This window comes from Staurois parvus, unplaced genomic scaffold, assembly GCF_062004578.1.
Source record: "Staurois parvus isolate SC_StPar_1 unplaced genomic scaffold, SC_StPar_1.0 ptg000439l, whole genome shotgun sequence".
Taxonomy (NCBI): domain Eukaryota; kingdom Metazoa; phylum Chordata; class Amphibia; order Anura; family Ranidae; genus Staurois; species Staurois parvus.
In genome coordinates, this window is record NW_028318235.1 from 7,569,958 (window position 1) to 7,593,971 (window position 24,014).

At 42.5% G+C, this 24,014-nt stretch overlaps 1 protein-coding gene across 3 annotated transcripts in view; it reads right to left on the reverse strand.

Moving 5' to 3' along the window:
- ELL (elongation factor for RNA polymerase II) overlaps window positions 1-24,014 on the reverse strand; it is a 156,448-nt gene that overhangs the window by 65,514 nt on the left and 66,920 nt on the right. For 2 of the 3 annotated variants that reach the window (XM_089687909.1, XM_089687911.1), the window contains 3 exons: window positions 9,273-9,436; window positions 7,146-7,402; window positions 1,504-1,628 (listed from right to left, as the gene is read on the reverse strand). In XM_089687909.1, the coding sequence (XP_089544035.1) occupies window positions 1,504-1,628; window positions 7,146-7,402; window positions 9,273-9,436 (546 nt within the window). The remainder of the gene's footprint in view (window positions 1-1,503; window positions 1,629-7,145; window positions 7,403-9,272; window positions 9,437-24,014) is intronic. The other variant, XM_089687910.1, reaches the window with a different exon arrangement.

Genomic DNA, 24,014 nt, shown 5'->3' on the forward strand with positions numbered 1-24,014 from the left:
ATCATCCCACCGTACGGAAATCAACGGGCTGCCTTCACACAAGTTCATAGATGCAGTGCTATAGCGTGAATGGGCCTTTAAGTGATAGAGAGCAGAATGGTCAGTAATTAAAAGATTGACACAAACTACGTCTTTGCCCTCAACTTCTTACCCTAGTGATGGAGGCGAAGACAAATCTCCCCAGTAAGGAATCACTTAAAAAATGGAGGGGAGGGGAAATCAAACACTAGAGTGTTTCATTTTTGCATTTCTCTGCAAAAAACTGCAAAAGGACAAGCTATTACCAACAATTTTCATACATCTGGATAAAAAATTCCCATCAGCTACTGTAACTAAAAAAAACAAAACAAAAAAAAACCAAAAAAAAAAAACCAAGGGGGCATTGTCCTTAAGAACAGAAGCAAAAAAAATAAAAATCTTTAAAAAAGGCATCCAGTCCATATGACATCAGTACTAGGTCAACTTGGAAAGCACATGTTTTTGGTCATCCAAGAAAACAGCAGATAGGCTAACTAGCTAAAGAATTGATTAAATCTGCCCTAATTGTATGAACCTGATAAATTGTCCCTTGGGTCCAAGCAGCATCCTATTATGAAAATTACAAAATTAGGTGCAACAAATAAGTATGCAGAATAACTATAACTCTAGATATAGCAGTGCAGTCTCATTGGATCCTGCAGTGATTGCAATAATGATCACTCTCTTTGTGGTTATTTGGTAGCTGTACCAGTGGTGTATCAACAGCCCAGTGTCTCGTTCTAAAAATGGTCTCTAAATTACACCCAGTTGTGGTAGTCCCTATCCTTATTTCTAGTATTACCTTGTGCTACACCACTCCCGTTAATCTTCTCACCATGCAGGGTGGCGTATTAGATCACTAGACTCTTGTGAAATCCTGGTTTTTGAAAAAATGGAACAAGGTCAACAATGCCTTGCCAGCATGGGAAGAAAACCTTTGGGGAGAGTGGGGAGAGCAAATACCAAATATTGACAGGTACTCCCACTTCCCCTGAGATCTCCTAGGGGAGCAGAAGCGGAAGTTGTCCTCTCCCTCCCCATAGTCTTCTGGAATATGTGACAGGTCTCAGAAGACTATGGGATCATTCAGAAAGCACAGCGCTACTCGCACATGCGCAATGGTCACCCTGCTGTGAAGCTGCACCCTGTCACAGCCAGGTGCCCACACTGAAGATGCCAGCACCTGGAACATTGGGTGGCCGGTGAAATGGGCTGTGGGGAGGATACCGTGGGATCAAAGAACAGGCGAGTGGATGTTTTTTTTTTTTTGTTTTTGTTTTTTTTAAAGTCAGCAGCTACAGTTTTTGTAGCTGCGGGCTTATTTTTTTTTTTTTGTTTTTAACAGTATGACTGGAACGCTTTAAACTGTCCAGCTGATCAAAACAATTTCAAGGAAAATGAACGATAAATAAGATCTTACAGGAAACATTTGCATTTGCCACTGCAGAGATTCAGCTAATAAAATGAATCAAAGTAAGAACATACCGGACAAGTATTCGTTTTATTAGTTGTTGGTCACCTTCCGAATAACCAGGCCAGTCTTTCTGCACCTCTTTGTAAATAGAGTCTTTCAATGTGTAAGTGCAGTCTTTGGCACTCATATTTGCCACCTGAAATTTAAAAAGAAAAAGCACAAGTAAATTGCCTTTGGCGGTAAAAATAGCCAACGATACAGGAGGAGGAGTGCAAGACATCGCAAAATCAAATTTTTGTTTGCCCAAAATATAAGGAAGCAGTTTTATCTGCCAAATGACTGGAATATTTCTATCCATTCTTCAGATTTATACAGCTCAGTCACATGACAGCCCAGTCTGGCAGGGAAGGAGACCTGATTTTTTTTTCTGCTTCTGTACAATTACAGGTTTTATTCCTCCCCCTAGCTTGTGACTGGCTAGTGAAGGAAAAGGCAATAGACAGTTGAGCTCATCTGTCACTCTACTCTCCCCTCATATCAGCGTACTCCCTGTTTAGCAGTGAGCACTGCAACACAATTGAAACCCAAGTGCTGCTTCTCCCTTCCCATGTCAAAGTTCCACTATACATGGAATGTTGGGAATCTCCCTTGCATTTGAATAAAGGCTTTTGGATTCTTGATCCTGGTGACAAACCAGCCCAACTTGTTGTTGAAGTGGGATTCCAAAAGATCTATGTCTGGCAAGACAGATGGTCCCAGGATATTTCAGGTAGAAGAGAACATTGCCAGTGAGTAGATATTGGGGACTGAGAAGTCTGCCTGCCAAATGTCTGTTCCGGGAGTGTGGGCTGTTGACAAAAGCTGGAACATGTTTTTCTTCCCAAGCCAGAATTGAGCCTTTTTCTCGAAGGGCAGCATGGCTTGTGGTGTTGCCCTGCTGATTGATGTGAGCCATAGCTATGGTGTTGTCTGACTGAGACCTGGTCAGGTGCCCCCTCAAGCTGTTTGCTCTACCACAGCAGGGGATAAGCAATTGGCCCTTAGCTCGAGAACACTGCTGGAAAGTCTGGACTTTATTAACCCATTTCCTTTCTTAGGACTCCTGCCCAGCCCAACAGGCTTCCATCCATAATGAAACTGTCCAAGTCAGCAGGAAAAAGGAGTTCAATTCAAATGCAGAGCCGATAAGAGATATCCTGGCCTTGGGACACAGGCACATGGACCAATGCAGAGACCAAGGAAGTTAGTCCCATGCAGTCAGTACACGGAGCTGCAGAAGCCTAGAGTGAAAACTGGACAAACATCACAATCTTGGCCACCAGTACCCACATGCAAAAGCAGACAGGTGGAACCTTCTAGGAGCACAAGTTCCAGATATGCACATGTTCCACTCCTGGGAAAGAAACACCAGGACTTGGGCCATACCAAAGACTATGTCCAAGTACTTGGATCCCACACAGATTTCTGGAGGTTGAGGATCCACCTGAAGCTCTAAGTGCCTGTAACGACCACCATACATTGGCTGCCAAGAGGAGAATGCCCAAATATCTGATCGCGTGGATTCCCTGGGAGCACAGCAGTATGAGAATCAGGAAAAGCACCTTGGTGAAGACTCAGGGAGCCAAGCGCAGGCCAAAAAGAGCCACAAACTGGAAATGCTGCTAGCCCATCACAAATTGCAGGAACCAATGATGCAAGGTGAAAATGGAAATATGCATCCGTGAAATCTATGAATGCTTGAGATTCCCTTTGTTGCAGTGATCCAAATACAAAAATTCATCTGGAACTTTTGGACCCATAATGTAGTGCTGAGACCCTTCAAGCCCAGGGAGCAATGTTGTCTCTATGGACGAGTCAAACTAAGATTCAGTAAGGACTGGCTGAACATGTTCCCTGTGCGTCGTGTGGTCAGAGTGCAGTCCAGTCCAGTGCAGAGACTCTCCCCATTCAGGTCTGCCATAGAAATGGAAAATCCCTCTGTAGTAAAAAGGAAGGAATTGGGGGGGGGGGGGTTTACCCGATGAGATAAGGGATGGTTAGGATGTGGAAACTGCGGTCCAATATACCAGAAGCAGTTTTCAGGGGAACCCTAAACATCAGTGCCCTGTGCCCATTGTGTGCTCGTCTGCCCCCTTGACCATTTTCCTTTTGCTCCAGGGAATCCCTGGAGGTAAACTCGCAACCTTTTGTGGCAGTGAAGAAGGGGTGCAGCCAACCTGTTTCATGACTGGAGGCTTCTGGATAACCAGGTGAGGACTGATGTAGAGACTTGAGCCAAATTTCGAGCAGTGTAGAGCAGAAGCTGCTGTGTGCCTGTAGTAGAGCAAAGTGCTCAAACAGGTACCCAGAGCTCAAGGAGGGCTGAAGTACTTCCTACAGGGGCAGAAAGGGGAACACATAACAGGCCAATAGTGTGCCTAAAAGGTGTTGCTGGGTTGGCACTAAATCTCATTACTATGAGAAATGAGGGTGCTAGTATTTGAACATATTGGGGGACCCCACATGGGAAGACCCAAACTGACCATACAAGGAAGGTCCCACCACGGGGGAATTCCCACTTCACCCTCTTTTGGAGGGCATACCCTCTCCTCCTGAAGTCGGTCTTCAAGAACTGGGTCACACCAGTGTGGAGAACCACTACCCTGGAATTGTGGCGCTTACCTGTGGCTAACTGCACCTGATTGCATTACTTTATCAAGGGTGAGAGCCAAAACGCAGAAATTACAAGTTAGCTCCTGTATTTTTCCATGTAGTGGGGTCCAGGTACAGTTCCGAGGGGCAACTGATTTGGAAGCTGCAAGAATTGGCAAGTGGCTTTTGATGCAACCAGATGGACTTCTCTGTGTAAAGAGCAGCCTTCTCAATCTTCCAGAAAAATCTGAATTACATGCCAGAAACTTGCTCATACTTAGAGGGAGGTTGTCCATCATCTAAGCATACTTGCAAAAAATCTAAGATTGCTGAAAGCAGGAGGAATTTTAGGGGCTCTCTGAACAACTTTGTTTACCAGTGTCCTCACCTGAAAAAGGCAGGATATAACCCATGGTCTTGATTACCAGAAACCTGTGTTCCATTTTGAATAATGAATTTAAAATTATATTAAAATAAAAAACATTTTAAAAAGAGACCTTGTGCACCCATGTGCATGAAAATGTGATCTGCTTTCAGATTATATACAGTATATGTGTTTGGGTGTTTAAAGAATTTGGGAAGTTTTTAGCAAAAAAAAAATTTAGAAATGCCAAGCTAGAAAAAACAGATTAGAATTGTGTCACTACATATGCAAAATAAGTAAAGCTTCAAGTTTTCTATATAGAGCTAAAAATGGATTTCATATAGACATAGTACAGTTTCCCTGTAATCCCTTCTTGAATACTGCCTATGAAGTTACTGTATAAAGAGTAAATTCAATAGCTGGAATTGATGCAGGTGGTATTCATTGTGGGACAGCAAATTGCTGACTGAAAAAGGAGTATGAAGAGCTTTAGAGTTGGCCTTAAAAATGGAAAAGGTTTTCAAAGCTTTGGAAGACACTGTTTAAAGCTGAAATTTAAACTGCTTATATTTTGCCTTCTCTGGTTCTTGTTTTCCCTTCATAAACTTGCTACTGAACCGTTGAAATAAAACCCCTTTTAATGCTTATTACATACATTAGTTATAGCCCAGTGAAGTCATCAATGGGTCTCTCTGCTTGTCATAGCAATGTAGGCAGGATCATGGCTAGCTCATGGGCCTCAAAACATCAGAGCCCCATTCTTATGTCCTCCTCAGCAGCCTTCAACCCTGTTGCAACCAGTGCGTTGGCTCTTGGGAGGTGTTCTTCAAAATGACTTGATGGGTGGATGTTAGACTGGAGGAGTGGGTGTTCCAAGGCAGACTACGTTTGCACACAGACCGCCCTTGGTAACATCCTCATGTGATGCTGAGCCTCCATGACTGGAGCAACTGGAATCCAATGAATAAAAAAGTGAGTCAGGGACACTTAGGCTGATGAGGACAGGGCTAGATGATGCGAGATATACTTCAGCTAAGAAATGAGGCAGGCTCTCTCCAACTTGCTGCAGTTTCTAATGCACATTGTGAGAAGCATACAATGTGTAGTGAAATAAAAAGGTATAGTATCAGTAGAGGAGAAATCATCAAGTGCAACTGTGCTAGACTGAAGTTCAGCTTTTTCACAGAAAAGAACACACACTGCTTATTGAAGTATGCAAACTTCTCAGGCATCAAGAGAAATCCTCCATACTCTTTAGGCAATCGTTTGTCTCCACCACAGTGACAGTATCTCAAGGCTGACCTTTCCCCCAGTTAACACTGGAGAATTACCATACAGCATAAAGTAAAGTATTGCAAGTATCTATCCTTAAAGCAAATACAGATAGGTAGAATATTATGACCCTCCAGAAATGGCATGCATGTTATGTTTTAAACATGTTTATTTACAGTGGGGAAATAATTTGATCACCTGCAGATTTTGCACGTTTGCCCACAAAACAAAGAAATCAAGGGTGTATAATTTTTTATCATAGGTGTATTTTAAATGATAGACACAGAATACTAACCAAAAATCCAGGAAAAAAAAAAAAATACAAAAAAAGGTTAGAAATTGAGTTGTTCAGTGAGTAAAATAAGTATTTGATCCCCAAGCAAAACTTGACTTAGTACTTGGTGGAGAAACCCTTGTTGGCAAGTACAAAGGTAAGATGTTTCTTGCAGTTGGCTACCAGGTTTGCACACATCTTCTTTACAGATCTTCTCTTAAACTCTTAAGGTTTCTTGTCTGTCATTTGGCAACTGAAAGTTCAGCTCCCTCCATACATTTTCTATAGGATTAAGGTCTGGAGACTGGCTAAACCACCCAATGATTATAATGCGAGTCTTCTTGAGCCACTCCTTTGTTGCCTTGGCGGTGATTCTTCTGTGAATCATTTAGATGGTCATTGGCAAACTCCAGACGGCCCTGTACATGTGCCGTCTTGAGGAGGGGGACCTTGTGAGCTGTGCAGGATTTAAATCCATGGCGGTGTATTGTGATACTAATGGTTTGTTTGGTGACTGTGGTTCCAACTGCCTTGAGATCATTCACAAGCTCCTCCTGTGTAGGTCTGGGCTGATCCCTCACTTTTCTCATGATCATCCTTACCCCATGAAGTGAAATCTTGCATGGAGCTCCAGATCCAGGGCAATTGATGGTAATGTTGTATTTCTTCCATTTGCGAATAATCGCCCCAACAGCTGTCTCCTTCTCACCAAGCTTCTTGCAGATTGTCTTGTAGCCTATTCCAGCCTTCTGCAGGTCTAAAATCTAGTCCCTGACATCCTTTGGTCTTGTCCATGTTGGTGAAGGTTTGAATGGAAGAAAGATTCTGTGGACAGGTGCCTTTTATACACAACGAATTCTTGTTAGGAGCACCTTCTTAAACTGACTAATCTGTGTACCACATGAGCACAGAGCCAGTCTATAGGAGCCAGAATTATTGTTGGTTTGTAGGGGATCAAATACTTATTTTACTCACTGAACGTCCACTCAATGTGGTTTTTTTTTTCTGAATTTAAGGTTGATATTCTGTCTCTATCATTTAAAATAAACCTATGAAAAAAATGATAGGCCCTTCATTGCTTTGTAAGTAGGCAAACATACAAAATCTGCAGCGGATCAAATGATTATTTTCCTATATATATATATAATGCACTGGCTAAACATACTATTTACCTGTTGCAGGAGGCCATCTAGACTGTCTTTGTCTTGTAATGAAAGCCCGTCTTTCTGTAGTCTCAGAATAAGCTCAGGCTTCTTGTATGGTTTAAGGGCTAGTAAATGTATCACCCTGTCTTTGAAGGGTCGTTGAGAAACGGTGGTGGTAGTTTTTTTGATTGCACTCGCTAAATTCACTGGTGTTGGTCGCTTCCTTGATGGAACGGCATCAGAGATTCCTGGAGCAGGTTTCCGGACTTGGACCTTTTTGACTGCTGGAAGAAAAATAAAAAAAATTAACTTTATTACTGAATTTTTTTAAAACACTAAAACAAAAAATTGCATCTGGGGCGTTATCTATGAGGTTGTATGCACATTTTATTAGAAATGCATTCTCTCCCGTACAATGAAATAGGTTAGTAGAAACACCAATAGATAAGCATTTGTAGCCAAACATAATACAAAGTTCTATCATCATGTTTTTTCATACAAGCCTTTTCAAATCTTGAAAGGAATCTCCGTAATTAAAAAAAAATATTTATCTGAAAATTCCATATGTTGGAGTACAGTATAGGACAAGGGCTTAATATTCATAGAACCTGGCTTTTAGGCAATTTTCCTTCAGGTGACTAAAGGCAAAGCTTTGAAGGACACCTTCCTATAACAAATCTAGCCCACACTGCGAGTCCAAGCTAGCAAGGTAGAGTAACACAAGATTAGAATCAAGGGTGGTCTGTGTCCTGTACTATACTCCAAGATTATTAATTTTTATTTCGCGTAGTTATATAGCGCCATCAATTTACGCAGGGCTTTACATATATTGTACATTCACATCAGTCCCTAACCCTCAAGGAGCGTACAATCTAAGGTCCCTAACTTACATTCATACATACACATACTTTGGCCAATTTAGACAGGATCCAATGAACCTACCAGCATGTCTTTGGAGTGTGGGAGGAAACCGGAGTACCCGGAGGACACCCACGCAGGCACAGGGAGAACATACAAACTCCAGGCAAGTGGAGCCGTGGCTGGGATTCGAACCAGCAACCCTAGTACTGCCAGGCGGAAGCGCTAACCATTTAGCCACTGTGCTGCTCTATCTTGGTCTGTGTCCATGTATTATACTCCAAGATAAGCCACAATTACTTTCATCTTAATCGTACAGGACACAGACATGATATTCATAGCAGTGAGGTGGAAGAGTTTTTGAACTCTTGAAACTACAGAACTGGGATGTCTGACTGATATTGCACAATGTTTGCACAGCCATTTATCAACCTCTCTATTTCTGTTCTGTGTTCTTTGATGACAATATTCCCTTCCAGTATAAAAATCTTGGAGAACAGCCTTTGTCTTGAAAAAGGTGTTTTCCTAAAATGAAGTTACTCTCTATCTAGTATGTGCTCGTTTACAGCTTGCATTAAATAAAAAAAAAAAAAAAAAGTAAGTTATGTTTACTGCCACCAAACTACTCTAATAAACTCTGCATTGTTTGAGATTATCAGGTCCAGCAGAGCACCATTTCTAACTGGGGCTTCTCTAAACTGCACCATAAAATTTTCTTTAATAGGTTTACAAATTTCCGCTCTTTTACTGTTCCAGCAGTGCCCTTACTCCAGTGAGAATTTGTGTACCCTGAAATTATCACTGTCTGGGCTCTTAACTTTGCAAAGAGTCTACCTCCTTGCGAACAGGTCCCATACCCATACACAGCTCCACCCATAATGCCTCAACACCACCACACTCTCCATTAACAAGGTCCTCCTTCACACTACATAACTCGCTCCCTCACTCCCAATGACTCCTCTTTGTTACAGAGGCAATATTCCAGAAAATTATCCATGGAGGTCCATCCCTTCAACAGCCAAGTTCTTCAAATTGATTCCTAAGAATCCTGCAGAATAATTCTATGTATTCTGTCACTGGTCCCAACATAAATCAAGATACCTGGGTAATTACCAGCCCCCCCCCAGTAATTTGTTTACCTGGTTCACCACATGCAAGACCCTGGCACCAGGGAGACAAACAATTTGGTTGAGGTGAACCTGGTGAAAAGTTATATACATGTCCTCTTGATTAAAAAATCCCCAATAACCAACTGTCTAGGCAAGAGTTCCAATATGGAAATCCTGCAATACTTGCCTCCATATCTGCTACCCATTTTGATAACAATGGCACCTCTGCTCTTGTTCTCCTCTTCAGCCTGCGCCATGCTTTGCCGCGCCTTCTGATAGGAGTCATCTGTGGCACATACAGTAATTTTATCCTGGATGCAGCCCAAACAGTCAAGGGTGACATTTCCATTACTAAAGTAGATAAAAGAAAAATTAACATTCAACAGATACTGCCTTATATGACATAAATAATTTTGTCTAATTTAGAACCACTTAACCTAAGATTTATTCCATAATGGGGTCAATTCACTAAAGTTAGTGTTACGTTAAATAACAAATGAGGTAAAAACGCATGCAGTAAATCTATTGCAAATCACAAATTTTGCGGAAAATAACTCTTGCATTAACATTTCGGTAATTTTTGTCAAGTGGTAATTTATCATACAGTAGCGGATTGTTAAGGAAGCCAGCCGCCACATCCTTAACAGTGGATGACTTCCCACTGACAGCTGAATGTAAACAAAACATGCTGACAATTAACCGCTTTTCCACCACCCGAATACCGCTACAGGGCAGCACAGGTGCGCAAAATCTCACACACACACTCTTACTTGCCGGCACCCGGTGATCGCCAAGTATTACCATCGAGAGAGAGAACTGTATGTAAACAGTCAGTTCCTGCATAGCAGAGCCATACAAAGCAGTGTGCTTACAGTGTAAAGCACACACACAGCTTCATAGTAAAACGCCCAGTTAACCCTTTGATCCCCTCGTGTTAACCCCTTCCTGCCCAGTGCCATTAGTACAGTGGCAGTGCTTTTTATTAGCACTGATCACTGTATTGGTATCATTGGGGATGTCCGTGACACCAAGTCAGTTCCCCCCAGTGTCAGAATGCACGCCAGAGCCCCGCTACAAGTCGCTGATCTCCGCCATTACTAGCAAACAAAAAAAAAAATCCCAGTATATATACCACCATTTGTAAATGCTAGAAGTTCCACGTAAACCAATTAATTTACAAGTATTGGGATTTTTTTTTTTTTTTTTTTAAGCAAAGACATGTAGCAGAATACATTTTGCCCTAAATTTATGATGAAATTTGATTACATTTTTCTTTATTAGACATTCTAAATAAAGAAAGTCAAAAATATTTTTCTCAAAATTGATGGTATTTTTTTTTTGTTTATAGCGCAAAAAATAAAAACCCAGAGGTGATTAAATACCACCGAAAAAAAACTATTTGTGGGAAAAAAAAAAGACAAATTCATTTGGGTGCAGCGCAGCATGACTGTGCAATTGTCAGTTAAAGCTACGCAGCGCCGTAACGCAAAAAAATGGCCTGGTCAGGAGGGGGGGGGGGGGGTAAATCCTCTGGAGGACAAGTGGTTATAAGCTATCCATCCCTACCAGGCCATCCGTGTCTGGTTTGGATATTAAGGAAAACGCAGTGCCAAAAAGTTCAAAAAAACAAACAAATTGCCTTAGGTCTGGTATGGATTTGAGAGGAACCCCACACCAAAGATGGGGGAAAAAAAAAAATGGCCCTTAGGTCTGGTATGGGTTGAGGGGGCGCTAGGGCCCCCGCTTTGCATCTAAAAAATAAAGCCAGCAAAACATTGGTGATAAATATCACAACTTTCAGTTCTGTTTGTGAATTGGTTTAACAGCTTACTGCATGGTTTTTCGCAATATATACCGGCACATTATTCATTCTGCATTAACCACTTTGTGACCACGATAAAACTGAATGATGGCTACAGCGCGGTTGTCCAGTCCTGGGAGGGCGTCAATTGATGTCCTCCCAGAACGCACCCTCCCATGCACCCAGCGATCTCCATGACACAGCTGATCACTTGATGTGGTAAAAGGCCAATCACAGCAGCCTTTTACCATGTGATCAGCTGTGTCCAATGACACAACAGATCACCGGTAAATGCAGTACAGCAAAATGGCACCCGCCCCAGTTTATAACTGGCTTTTGAAGCAAAGACTATGTGAACCAGGCGACACATGTCAAAAAGAAAAAAGGAGGTTCAAAATCAACTTGCCAACAACCAAATTAACCTGTCAAACAGTGCGTTAAAAACAGGGGTTTAGTTAGCACACATTTGCAAATACATACGTGAGACACATCACGGCACCCTGGTAATTCTGTGGTCCTAACTCTACAAATATTGAGAGCCCCCCATAGTAGAGGCACATGTATTTAAAGGATAGATCAAGGGTAGGTGAACAGGAGGGGGCCCAACCCTCTTAAAAAAGGTACAGGAGTGCACTGGACACCCAGCATATAGCACAACGGCAGCCAGGGTGTCCAGTGCACCCCCTCACCTACAATTCAACAGTACAGCAAAATGGCACCAGTCCCAGTCTATAACTGACTTTTGAAGCAAGGACTACGTGAACCTTTGAATACATGTGCCTCTACTATGGGGGCTCTCAAAATTTGTAGAGTTAGGACCCCAGAATTACCAGGTTGCTGTGATGTGGCTCTGTGGCTTACGTATGTATTTGCAAATGTGTGCTAACTAAACCCCTGTTTTTAATGCATACTGTTTGACAGGTTAATTCGGTTGTTGGCAAGCAAGTTGATTTTGAACCTTTTTTTTCTTTTTTTTTTATTGACACCGGTAAATGCAGTTGCAGGTTATAAGCTTCACTTTCCTCACGCTGTCACAGCATGAGGAAAGAACTGCCGATAACCAGCAATTTGTCAGAGGAGGGGTCGGCACCGATCATCAGTGCTCTGATGATCAGTACCGCCCAGCAGTACCCATCATTGTTGCAAATCAGTGCTGCCAGTCAGTGCCACCCAGCAGTACCCATCATTGTTGTCCATCAGCGCTGCCCATCAATGAAGGATTTGATTGACAGAGGTGCAAGCCAATGACTTCCTTTTGCTATCAATCTACCCAGTGATAAGAGATTGAACGCCGAGAGAGCCACTGCTCTCATACACATCACTGGATCGAGATCAGGCTCAGGTAAGTATAAAGGGGCACCGAGGGAAGGAAATCCTGCAGCACACAAGTTTTTTTTTTTTTACACCTTAATGCATAGAACGAGGGATAATCCTTACAAGAGAGTGGCTAGCTAAAGGCAACAGACATGACAGAATCCAAAAAGGCCACTTTGGAGGATTGGTCACCAGAGGGAATATCCCTGATGGATTCAAAGGATGTTTTCTGTAGGACAGGGAGAAACAAGTTAGGATCCTTGATGAGAGATACACCTTAAATAAAAGGTCTTGACAAAGGAGTGCAAAACCAGCAGGTCTTTAAAAGAATAAAGACTGAAACCTAACCTTTCAGAGTGCTTAAGGCCAGATTCTGGTCCACATCTAACTGTAGGAAGGCCAAAATGCAAGGCACAGTAGTCTCCAGGATTTGTCTGTTTTCCTACCAGGCAAGGAAAGGTTTCCAGTAACAATAGATCTTTCTGCAAGTGGCTTTTCTTGCTTTCATCATTGTAGGAATAACAGACTCAGAAACCCATCCATCTCAACAGCCATGCTGCTAAAACCAGAAACCTAAAAGCAAGATGGAACACAAGGCCCTAGCACAGCAGATCTTGCTTGCTGGGAGAGGCCAGGGGTCATCAGCAAGAAAACCAAGTATGTCTGTGCCAGGTTCTTATGGGCCAGTTTGGTGCAATAAGAAACACACAGTCTTCCCCGATTTCGCTATCTTTTTGAGCAAATGAGGCAGAATTCACACTAGGGGAAAAGGCAAAGATTAGCCTGAATGGAGACCAGGGAATTATCAGGGCATAAAAACCAATACTTGGTTCTAAGAACAAAAATACTGTGGATATAGACATCCTCCAGGTTCGAAAAGAGTCCCCCATTTCTGACTCATTTGATGGAGGATATCTAGGTGACCCAGATGGTGACAGCTGAGGTACTGCACTTTCCAGTTGTCCATTCATGGAATGTGAACCGCAGAAAACGCTGGCCAGCGTTTTCTTTCACAAGATTATCTAGGACTGCCTTCTTCAAGGCTGCATGACTTCTGGTGCCCCTTGATTGTTGAGGTTGGCCATAGCCGTGGTATTTTCTGACTGAACCTGATTGGGTGTACTCCATGAAGGGGGGGCCCAGTGTTGAGGAGCTATTTGTACTGCTCTGAAAACCTTTGCTTGGACTTTGTCCAGGACCAGACAAGTATTCCAAGTAAAAAGAAGGCTGGAGAGCAGGTCTTTGGAAATTGATCACTGAAGTGAAGGCCTAGAGCATCTGAATTGTCTTCATTTGCAAATAGCTGTAAGGGAGACAAGTCCTTGAAGATAAGGACTTCTAGATAACTAAGACCTTTGTGAATACTCTGGGAGTAGAACATGGACCCAAAGACAACGTAATAAAACTAGGAAGGGCGGTCTGCCACTGCAATTACCATTTGAAATTTGAAGGTATTTTAAAATGTAAGTTTTAAAGCTGATGTTGGTGTAGTGCAGTTAGGTGCATTGATTTTGAGGTGGTAGAGGTTCCTGAGGAGTGTGTGTGTGGGGGGGGGGGGGGGGGGTTGGTATCTTCCTCTGTTGAAGTAAAACCTCCTGTGACATCTTTAATGATTTGGTCAGGTGCCTCTCCAAAAAGACTTCTGCCTTAAAATGGCATACATGTGAGGCACATTTAGCTTCAGATGTCTAGGCTTTGGACCACAAGAATATGCACACGACCCATTTTGGACGTTTGTCTCATGACATCTTCCAAGGCATCCACACAACAGCAGAGCAGAATGCAATTTCTCCATTAAAACATGGCCCTGGAATAAAGGATCATCTGCAGTTTGACATACTAAAATTGCAGCAGGAGCTGACTACAAAGCTGGACCTGCAAGAATAAAGAGTCTTCAACTATGGGAACAGATCACTTTTTAGTGAACCCTTTTTACACTGGATAGAATAAAAATCTTTTCGGGAGTGACCCAACCATCATATATTGCCCATTTTATTTTTTCTTATGAACGGGAATATTTTAATAGTCTTTGGAATCCAAGTTTTTGTCCCAAAGAGGCCTGACAAGATGAAAGATAATTGAACCACAAAGCCAAGGTTATTGGCACATCAGAGCAGTGAGCTTATCCACATTAGCAAGCAAGTTGCATGAAGCTCTAAAAAAAAAAAAAAAAAATTTGTCTGCAGTATTCTCTGTATGCCTCATCTATGGAAGACCCATCAGGATCCAACTCCAGTAAAAAAAAAAAACAAAAAAAAAAAAAAACAGGAGCTGGAAAACGGTTGTGATGTTTTGCAGCCCTGGATAAAGCCAACTGTATTAAGGCTGTTTTGTCTAAGGGACTGTGAGAAACTAATCAAATTCTGCTTCTGTCAGGTAAGTCGTGTGCTGTGTGTGCCTGAGAGAGCTAGAATCGAATGTGGAGACTTGTGTTAAAATCAATTCCTGCTCCAGTGCAAGGGAAGCATCATCACTATGAGATTGACTGTTGTGTGGGCCTGACCTTCAGAAAAGTGAATGTTTGCATGGGGTTTAGCTGTGCCTCCCTTTTTGTCCACAATAACTATAAGGGGGTGTAGCAAGCATGCACACAGAGATGGATACGAACCTCCATTTTGGTAAAGGACAGTCCAGCTTGTACAATTATTTTTCTCTCCCCCTCTTTCCTCATCCCCCTCCCTCATGTGGTCTGTTTGATGCAGAGTTCAAAAAGGCATCGAAACCCAGTGGGAGGGCGTCCTGGCTATAAAACCTCACCAGCTAGGTGCCCCCGTCTGGTAGCTGTGCAATCAGGGATATCGTAAAAGTGTAAATCAAGTCCTTCACGGGAGTTCAAAGACATTCCAGAGAAGGCATAAAACTAGACCCCACATTCAACATCCATTTTCCCCTATGATTTCATATCTTGGAATATGAGAGACTTACATAAAAACCAGGCATATCGTCAGATTGGTTAAGTTAATACAAACCGTTTGGTATATTACATTCCCTAGCTGGAATATATAGGAGGGCAGGAAAGTATATCTCCTGAACCATTCAAGTGTACATGACATGTTTCATCTCTAACCATTCCGCAGATGCTGCCGAGTATTAATATACTAGTAATATATATGAAGACCATATATAAGGTGCAGCGCTATAATAACATATAAAAACATATAAAACACAAAAGTGCCAATATCAAATCACACTGCGGTTAAGTTAGATGAGATGAATAATAGTCTTAAAATAAATCAGAAGTGGGGATCCAAACGATCCTAATAGGTGCGTGGGATAAGATTCTGTGCAGCACACGGTGACTCTGAGGTAAGAATTACGCACTCACCAGAAGTGCGTCAAAAAAACGCATGTGGGTTTTATCCTGTAATATCAGAAAACGATCATCCGTTGCCAAGATAGAGATAGAATCCTACACCTTCCAGATCGTCCCTTGGGTATGTGCTTCAAATTTCATAAGCGCATCTCAGGCATATCACCATCCGGGGTCCCCTTTTAAGGCAGATTCTGCAAGTGGGGACTCTCATAGAAGAGAGCCCAATAAGGGACACCACATAGTGTAATACCGTATGAGCTAGGTTTATTGAAGATGCAGCATGAAAATGAATACAAAGCAGTAAAATAGAATAGAACACTGACCAGATACTGTAAAGGATGACCACCAGCGGTGGTCAGACGTCCAGATAATGCAGCCCCCCTTAAGGTATCTGGTCAGTGTTCTATTCTATTTTACTGCTTTGTATTCATTTTCATGCTGCATCTTCAATAAACCTAGCTCATACGGTATTACACTATGTGGTGTCCCTTATTGGGCTCTCTTCTATGAGAGTCCCCACTTGCAGAATCTGCCTTAAAAGGGGACCCCGGATGGTGATATGCCTGAGATGCGCTTATGAAATTTGAAGCACATACCCAAGGGACGATCTGGAAGGTGTAGGATTCTATCTCTATCTTGGCAACGGATGATCGTTTTCTGATATTACAGGATAAAACCCACATGCGTTTTTTTGACGCACTTCTGGTGAGTGCGTAATTCTTACCTCAGAGTCACCGTGTGCTGCACAGAATCTTATCCCACGCACCTATTAGGATCGTTTGGATCCCCACTTCTGATTTATTTTAAGACTATTATTCATCTCATCTAACTTCACCGCAGTGTGATTTGATATTGGCACTTTTGTGTTTTATATGTTTTTATATGTTATTATAGCGCTGCACCTTATATATGGTCTTCATATATATGTTTATGTATTTTATTTGAAGGTTTTCTCTTGGTTACCTTTTGGTGTTCTAGCTGCTTTCAGATTTCCGGATAGCGCTCGCTTTTATTTAATTATTTTATATTAATATACTAGTGCCCAGGCTGCCAAATGCCCCGAGAATAAGTTATGGGTCAAAATATAAGCTAGGAGGGATTTCAGTTCTAGCTTGGGTCTCCGCCCCAACACCCCTCCCCAAATGAGGCAATTGGCTCTCTGCTGTAGGGAGGCACCCTGCTGAGATCCTAGAAAAAGGTTGTTATGCTTGGAGTGGTGTGTGTGAGAGAGAAAAGAAGAGTCTCCTGTGTTAACATCGAAACTGACAGAGACAAGAAATTCTTTTGACTTCTGAAACTTGAAGCTGCTTACACCAAAGGCTGACTGGCAAGTACTTAAACCCTCTAAATTCCTTTGTTACCTCTCTCTCTATACATATACAGTTGTGTTCAAAATAATAGTGTGTTGAAAAAAAGTGAATAAAGCTCAAAATCCTTCTAATAGCTTTTATTTCAATACACACAAATGCATTGGGAACACTACACACTCCATTCCAAATCAAAACATGAAGAAAAATATATCAAATTTGTGTTCCTGTAAAAAAAAAAAAAAAAAAAAAAAAAAAAATGGAAGAAAAGTGAATATTAGACTGTTCAAAAAAATAGCAATGTTTGTATTCTTCTTTACAAACTCAAACATTAATTAACAGGTATTCCAGCCTACATTTGGACTATATTCCACAGTTCTTCTCTATTTCTTGGTTTTGCCTCAGAAATATATACATACACACAGAGTTGTGTTCAAAATAATAACAGTCAGAGATCACTAACCTGATCAATCACTGTTTTTGGTAGAAATTACATTTCTACGTGGCAAATAATTTCCTAGCAGGTGTAGTAGAGTAATAGAAATCCAACAGACCCAACAGTCATGACATGCATGCTGCTGATTCTGTGTAATTGAATCACTAATTGAAAGGGGCATGTTCAAAATAATAGTGTGGAGTTCTATTCGTGAGGTCACTCATTCTTTGAAAAACAGGTGTTGGGCCTATTTATCGCATACCAGGGATCATGGATCGGTTTGAATACATCAGAATACTTGAAGAGGTCATGATGCCTTATGCTGAAGAAGAAATGCCCTTGAAATGGGTGTTCCAACAAGACAATGACCCCAAACACACCAGTAAACGTGCAACATCTTGGTTCCAGACCAACAAGATTGACGTTATGGAGGGGCCAGCCCAATCCCCGGATTTTAATCCAATAGAAAACTTGTGGGGTAACATCAAAAATGCAGTTTCTGAGGCAAAAACAAGAAATAGAGAAGAACTGTCAACCCCAAAGTCTTAAATCAAAGGTGGGAATAGACCCACAAATGATCAGTAGGCATTTTACAAGCCTAAAAAGGGGTAGGGGGAAAAAAGGGGTAGGGGGAAAAAAGGGGTAGGGGGAAAAAAGGGGAGGGAGATGGGAGGGGGGACAGGCTTTAGGGTCAATACTTTGCATGAAAGAGGGAGTTATAAAAGCAAGGACAGAGGAGGAAGAGAATTGGAGGAGAGGTAGAGAGACTTAAGGATGGAAGAAATACAGTTTAAAACGTATAATGTAAATGGATTGAATTGTCCGGGGAAAAGATTTAGATTATTTAAAGCGTTACACCATAGATCATCTTCAGTGGTATTTTTGCAGGAGACACATTTTGAGATAGAGTCAAACGTGAAATTAAAATCTAAATATTATCCAATATGGTATTATGCCGACTCTCCAATTAAAAGAGAGAAAGGGGTTGCAATAGGGTTGCCAAAGAATATAAGATCTGAGCTGGAGGATAGAAAGTCTGACCCGGAGGGGAGATTCTTGTTATTGAAAGGTAAACTACAAGGAATCAAGTGTACTTTAGCTAATATATACTGTCCCAATAAGAAACCGGAGATGTTTTCGAAAGGTGTGTTGAAAAAACTGATGGCTGTTTGATAATAGCGGGAGATTTTAATTTTTGTATGGACCCACAAAAGGATGCAACCTCTTACGTGCAGAGGGAAGGGGGTAGGTCTCAGAGTTTTGAAGAAGGTGATCCACGAGTACCAGCTGGTGGACACCTGGAGAATTATGCATATGAAAGATAGAGACTATACCTTCTTCTCAAATGCACATGAGATGTATTCAAGATTGGATTATATATTAATAGATCACCAACTTATTGAATTTTTGGTTAAAATAGAAATACATGCTAGGACACTCTCGGACCACGCACCTGTCGTAATGGGATGGGGAAGGCGGTGGACGGGAGGCTTAGGTTGGAAATTAAATTAGGCTGTTCTCCTGGATGAGGATACTGCTCAGAAGATTGGGGAAGAGATTAAGTTATATTTTGAGGAGAACGAGACAGACGAGGTGTCGATAGCTACAGTCTGGGAGAGCCATAAGGTATATATAAGAGGAATCTTGATTGCGATTGGAGCAAAAAAGAAAAAAGAAAGGAGAGAGAAAATAAGTGGGCTTCTAAAAGAAATATTAGACCTGGATCACATATACAACAACAAAACAAAAGAAATAAGGCAGAGGTTAATAAGCAAGAAAGGAAAGCTAGAGACGTTGATGGAAGAGGAGAGGAGGAGAGTATACAATAAAGTTTTAAGTGAGAGATATAGATGGGGAGATAGACCAGGAAAATATTTAATGAGAGCTTTAAGTAAACAGAAAAACAGGAATTATATAGATAAAATAAAAAGCCCCAAGGGGGAGTTGGTCCACTCAACTAAAGAGATCATTAAAGTGTTCACGGAGTACTATAGAAAGCTGTATAACATTAGTCCCCTAGGTTCTTTGAAAGATACTGAAGAGGTTAACATTGAAAAAAGGAAGATATATCTAAAAAATGCGGGTCTACCGAAATTAAGCGAAGCACAATTGAACTCCTTGGATGCGGAAATTACTCAGGAAGAAATAAAAGCAGCATTAAAGAGTACAGGGGCCGGGAAAAGTCCAGGGCCAGATGGGTATATACAGTGAAGTACTATAAAAAATATAGTGAATTACTGTTACCTAAGCTGAAGAAATATAGGAATGCTTTGGGAGGTGGGATGAGGTGAGGAGAGAATCTCTACAGGCCCATGTAGTACTTATCCACAAGGAGGGAAAAGATGCTTCTCAGTGCTCTAGCTACAGACCAATTTCATTACTGAACACGGACACTAAGCTATACGCAAAGGTTCTGGCAAACAGGTTGAAAGTTTTAATGCCTGAATGGATACATGGGGACCAGGTGGGCTTCGTTCCAGGGAGAGAGGGTAGAGATAACGGGTTGAGAACTCTGATGCTTATCCAGAAAAGTAGAAAAGGGAAAGATCCGGTGGTAGTGTTATCAATTGATGCCGAGAAGGCATTTGATAAGAGTTGACTGGGGCTTTATGATGGATAACTTGGAAGTCCTGGGGATAGGAGAGAGAATGTGAGAGTGGATAGGAAAACTATATAGGGAGTCTACCGCAATTATCACGGTAAATGGGGAGAAATCGGAACCCATTAGGATGTCAAATGGTACAAGACAGGGCTGCCCACTGTCCCCTTTGTTGTACATTTTGTCATTGGAACCCCTGTTGTCTACGATAAGGAAAAGTGCAGATGTAGAGGGAATCCAAATAGAAACCACAGAACATAAAGTAGCAGCCTTTGCGGACGACTTATTATTATATTTTAAGTAACCCCCGGATAACACTCCCAAATATAATGAAGATTCTGAAGGAATATGGAGAACTATCGAACTTAAAAATTAATCCAACAAAAACGGACATTCTGAATATTAATATACCAAAGGGCGAAAAAGAAAATATACAAAAGGAATTCCCCTTTATATGGAGGGAAAGATATAAAATACTTGGGAATAAAACTTACTGCTTCATATAAGTACCTGTATAAACTAAACTATATTTCAATGGTAAACGAGATTAGAGAAGAATTAAAAACATTATAAAGGAGGAAATCCGTCATGGATAGGACGCATAAATCTATTAAAAATGGTAATTTTACCCAAAATATTGTAGATTTCAAATGATCCCAATCAAACTCCCAGAGGCTTTTTTTAGGATAATAAAAATGTTATCAAGATATATATGGAGGAATAAAAAACCAAGAATATCATACGAAACATTAAGTAGGAACAAAGAGAAGGGGAGATTGGGACTGCCAGATGTTAAGAGATATTATAAAGCAGTAATCTTAGCAAGAATTTATGACTGGACATTTAATTTAACTAGTAGCCGACCGCAGATAGCCCAATGACGGCTGCACTGAGGCCGGCCAGTTCTGGGTGGACGTCATATGACGTCCTCCCAGAACGCGCTCTCTGGGGGGGGCGCACCCGGCGATCTCCGTGATCGCCGTGTCCTACGGACACAGCTGATTACGTGATGTGCTAAAAGGCCAATCACAGCGGCCTTTTACCACGTGATCAGCGGTGTCCAATGACACGCTGATCAGAGGGAAATGCAAGTGCCGGTTCTCGGCTGCACTTTCCTCACGCTGTCAGATCGTGAGGAAAGTACTGCCGAGAACCGGCAGTTGTCAGAGCGGGGATCGGCACCGATCATCAGGGCACTGATGATCAGTGCCCTGATGATCGGTGCCCAGCAGTGCCGCCCGCAAGTTCCGCCCACCTGTGCCCAGCAGTGCACCCACCTGTGCCACTCTGCAGTGCCACCTACCTGTGCCCAGCAGTGCCACCCACCAGTGCCACCCACCAGTGCCCAGGGGTTGTGCCAGTCAGTGCCGCCAGTCAGTGCCCAGCAGTGATGCCAGTCAGTGCCGTCTATCAGTACCCATCATCAGTGCCGCCTATCAGTGCTGCATATTAGTGCCGCCTATTCGTGCCACCTCATTAGTACTGCCTATCAGTGCCCTTTAGTGCCGCCTATCAGTGCCCATCAGTGCTGCCTCATCAACGCACATCAGTGAAGGAGAAAAAATACCTGTTTGTAAAAAATTTGTAAAAAAAAAAAAAAGTTTGTTTCTATTATAAAATTTTTCACTTTTTTTATTTTTAGCACAAAAAGTAAAGCGCCCAGTGGCGATTAAATACCACCAAAAGAAAGCTCTATTTGTGAGAAAAAAAATGATCAAAATTTCATATGGGTACAATATTGCATGACCGCGCAATTGTCAATCAAAGTGCGGCAGCGCTGAAAGCTGAAAATTGGCCTGGTAAATAAGGGGGTATAAGTGCCTGGTAGGCAAGTGGTTAAAAGGAAAAAATTGGGTGAAAGTTGAAAACTAACTTAGTGGAACAAGTTTGAGTAAGATTATATGGGTGCCAGCACAATATAAAGGAATTAAAGATAGCACAAGTCTTTACACTTTAAATGTTTTAAGGGTGTGGGATAACTTGCACAAAAATATGAAATGGGACTTCAATTCTATATTAATGCCATTAAGAAACACGGGGTATTTCCCTCCGGGCAGGGAAGAGATAACAGGGAGATGGTTTAAGGAAGATGTTCAATTGAGAGATATTCTGGCAGAGGGGGAATTGAGACCACTTAAAGACTTAGAAGAGAAAAAGGGAGAGATCTTCAGTAGGATAGATGAGTGGAAATATCATCAATTGAAACGTTTCATTGGGAATCTCACGAAACCCCTGAGATCAAAAAAGGATTGATACATGTTTGAAAGGTTGCTGGAGACACGAAGGGATGGGAAGCACGGTACTGCCAAAGTATATAGAATACTCACTGAATTAGACACGAACACAAAGTTCATTTTTATAACAAAATGGGAAAAAGATATGAGAGAGGTTCTAGATGAGGATAAACAGAAAAAGATGTTTAGATTGATTCACGAGAATGTAAGTATGAGAGAGGTGGAAATAAATTATAAGTGTTTGACAAGATGGCACATTACAACGAGTGTTATTATTATTATTATTATTATAATAATACAGTATTTATAAAGCGCCAATAGTTCGCTCAGCGCTGTACATTACAAAGGGGGACAGAACATGTGACAGAACAATACCAATACAATGCAAAACATGAGGGGATCGAGGGCCCTGCTCTTTCAAGCTTACAATCTAGGAGGGAGGGGATGGTGGCACAGGAGGAGATAGCTGTGGGGGATGGAGTGGTAGGAAGAGTGGAGGAGGTAGGCAAGTTAGCAGGGGGTGGGGTAGGCTTCCCTGAAGAGATGGGTTTTCAGGGTGCGCCTAAAGGAGAGGAGAGTAGGTGATAATCTGATGGGTTGGGGCAGGGAGTTCCAGAGGATGGGTGACACCCTGGAGAAGTCCTGGAGGCGGGCATGGGAGGAGGAGACCAGGGAACTAGAGAGAAGGAGGTCTTGTGAGGAGCGGAGTGTGCGTGCTGGGCGGTACTTGGATATTAGGTCAGTGATGTAGTTTGGGGCAGTATGGTGGACAGCTTTGTACGTCAGCGTTAGGATTTTGAATTTGATCCGTTGCGCAATCGGAAGCCAGTGGAGGGATTGGCAGAGGGGGGTGGCGGAAACGGAGCGGTTGGAAAGGTGAATGAGTCTGGCAGCCGTATTCAGGATGGACTGAAGCGGGGATAGCCAGCGGCGAGGCAGGCCAGTGAGGAGGGAGTTGCAGTAGTCGAGTCGTGATATGATGAGGGAGTGGATGAGCTGTTTAGTGGTTTCTGGAGTTAGGAACGTGCGGATTTTGGCGATGTTGCGGAGGTGGAGTCTGCACGAGTTTGTTAAAGAGTGGACTTGGGGCTGGAAGGATAGGTTGGAGTCCAAAATGACACCAAGTACTCTGGCCTGCGGGGCGGGTTTGATGGTGGCGTTGTTGGACATGATGGAGAAGTCAATGGGGGGTGGTGTCCGGGCTGGAGGGAAGACAAGAAACTCGGTTTTGGAGAGGTTCAATTTAAGGAAGTGGAGCGACATCCAGTCTGATATGTCGCTCAACAGGTGTGTGATTCGGGCGGAGACCGAGGGGGTGAGGTGGGGGGTTGAGAGATAGATTTGTGTGTCGTCGGCATAGAGGTGGTAGTTGAAGCCGTGAGAGTGTATGAGTTGGCCAAGGGAGGAGGTGTAGATGGAGAAGAGAAGGGGCCCGAGGACAGAGCCTTGAGGGACCCCAACAGAGAGGGGGAGTGAGAGGGAGGTGGTGGCATTATAGGTAACGCTGAAAGAGCGTTGTGACAGGTAGGATGAGAGCCAGGAGAGAGCAGAATCTCTGAGGCCGAGGGAGTGTAGTTTTTTGAGGAGGAGGGGGTGGTCGACTGTGTCGAAGGCCGCAGAGAGGTCAAGGAGTAGGAGCACTGAATAGTGGCCATTAGCTTTGGCGGTTAGCAGGTCGTTGGAGAGTTTGAGTAAGGCAGTTTCGGTGGAGTGTAGGGGACGGAAGCCGGACTGTAGGGGATCGAGGAGGTTGTTGTCGTTGAGGTGAGAGCATAGGCGGGCGTAGACTAGGCGCTCGAGGAGTTTAGATGTAAATGGGAGTAGGGAGATGGGTCTGAGGTTGTTCGGGTCATTGGGGTCCAGGGAGGGCTTTTTAAGTATGGGGGTGATGTGTGCATGTTTCAGAGGGGAAGGGAAAGTGCCGG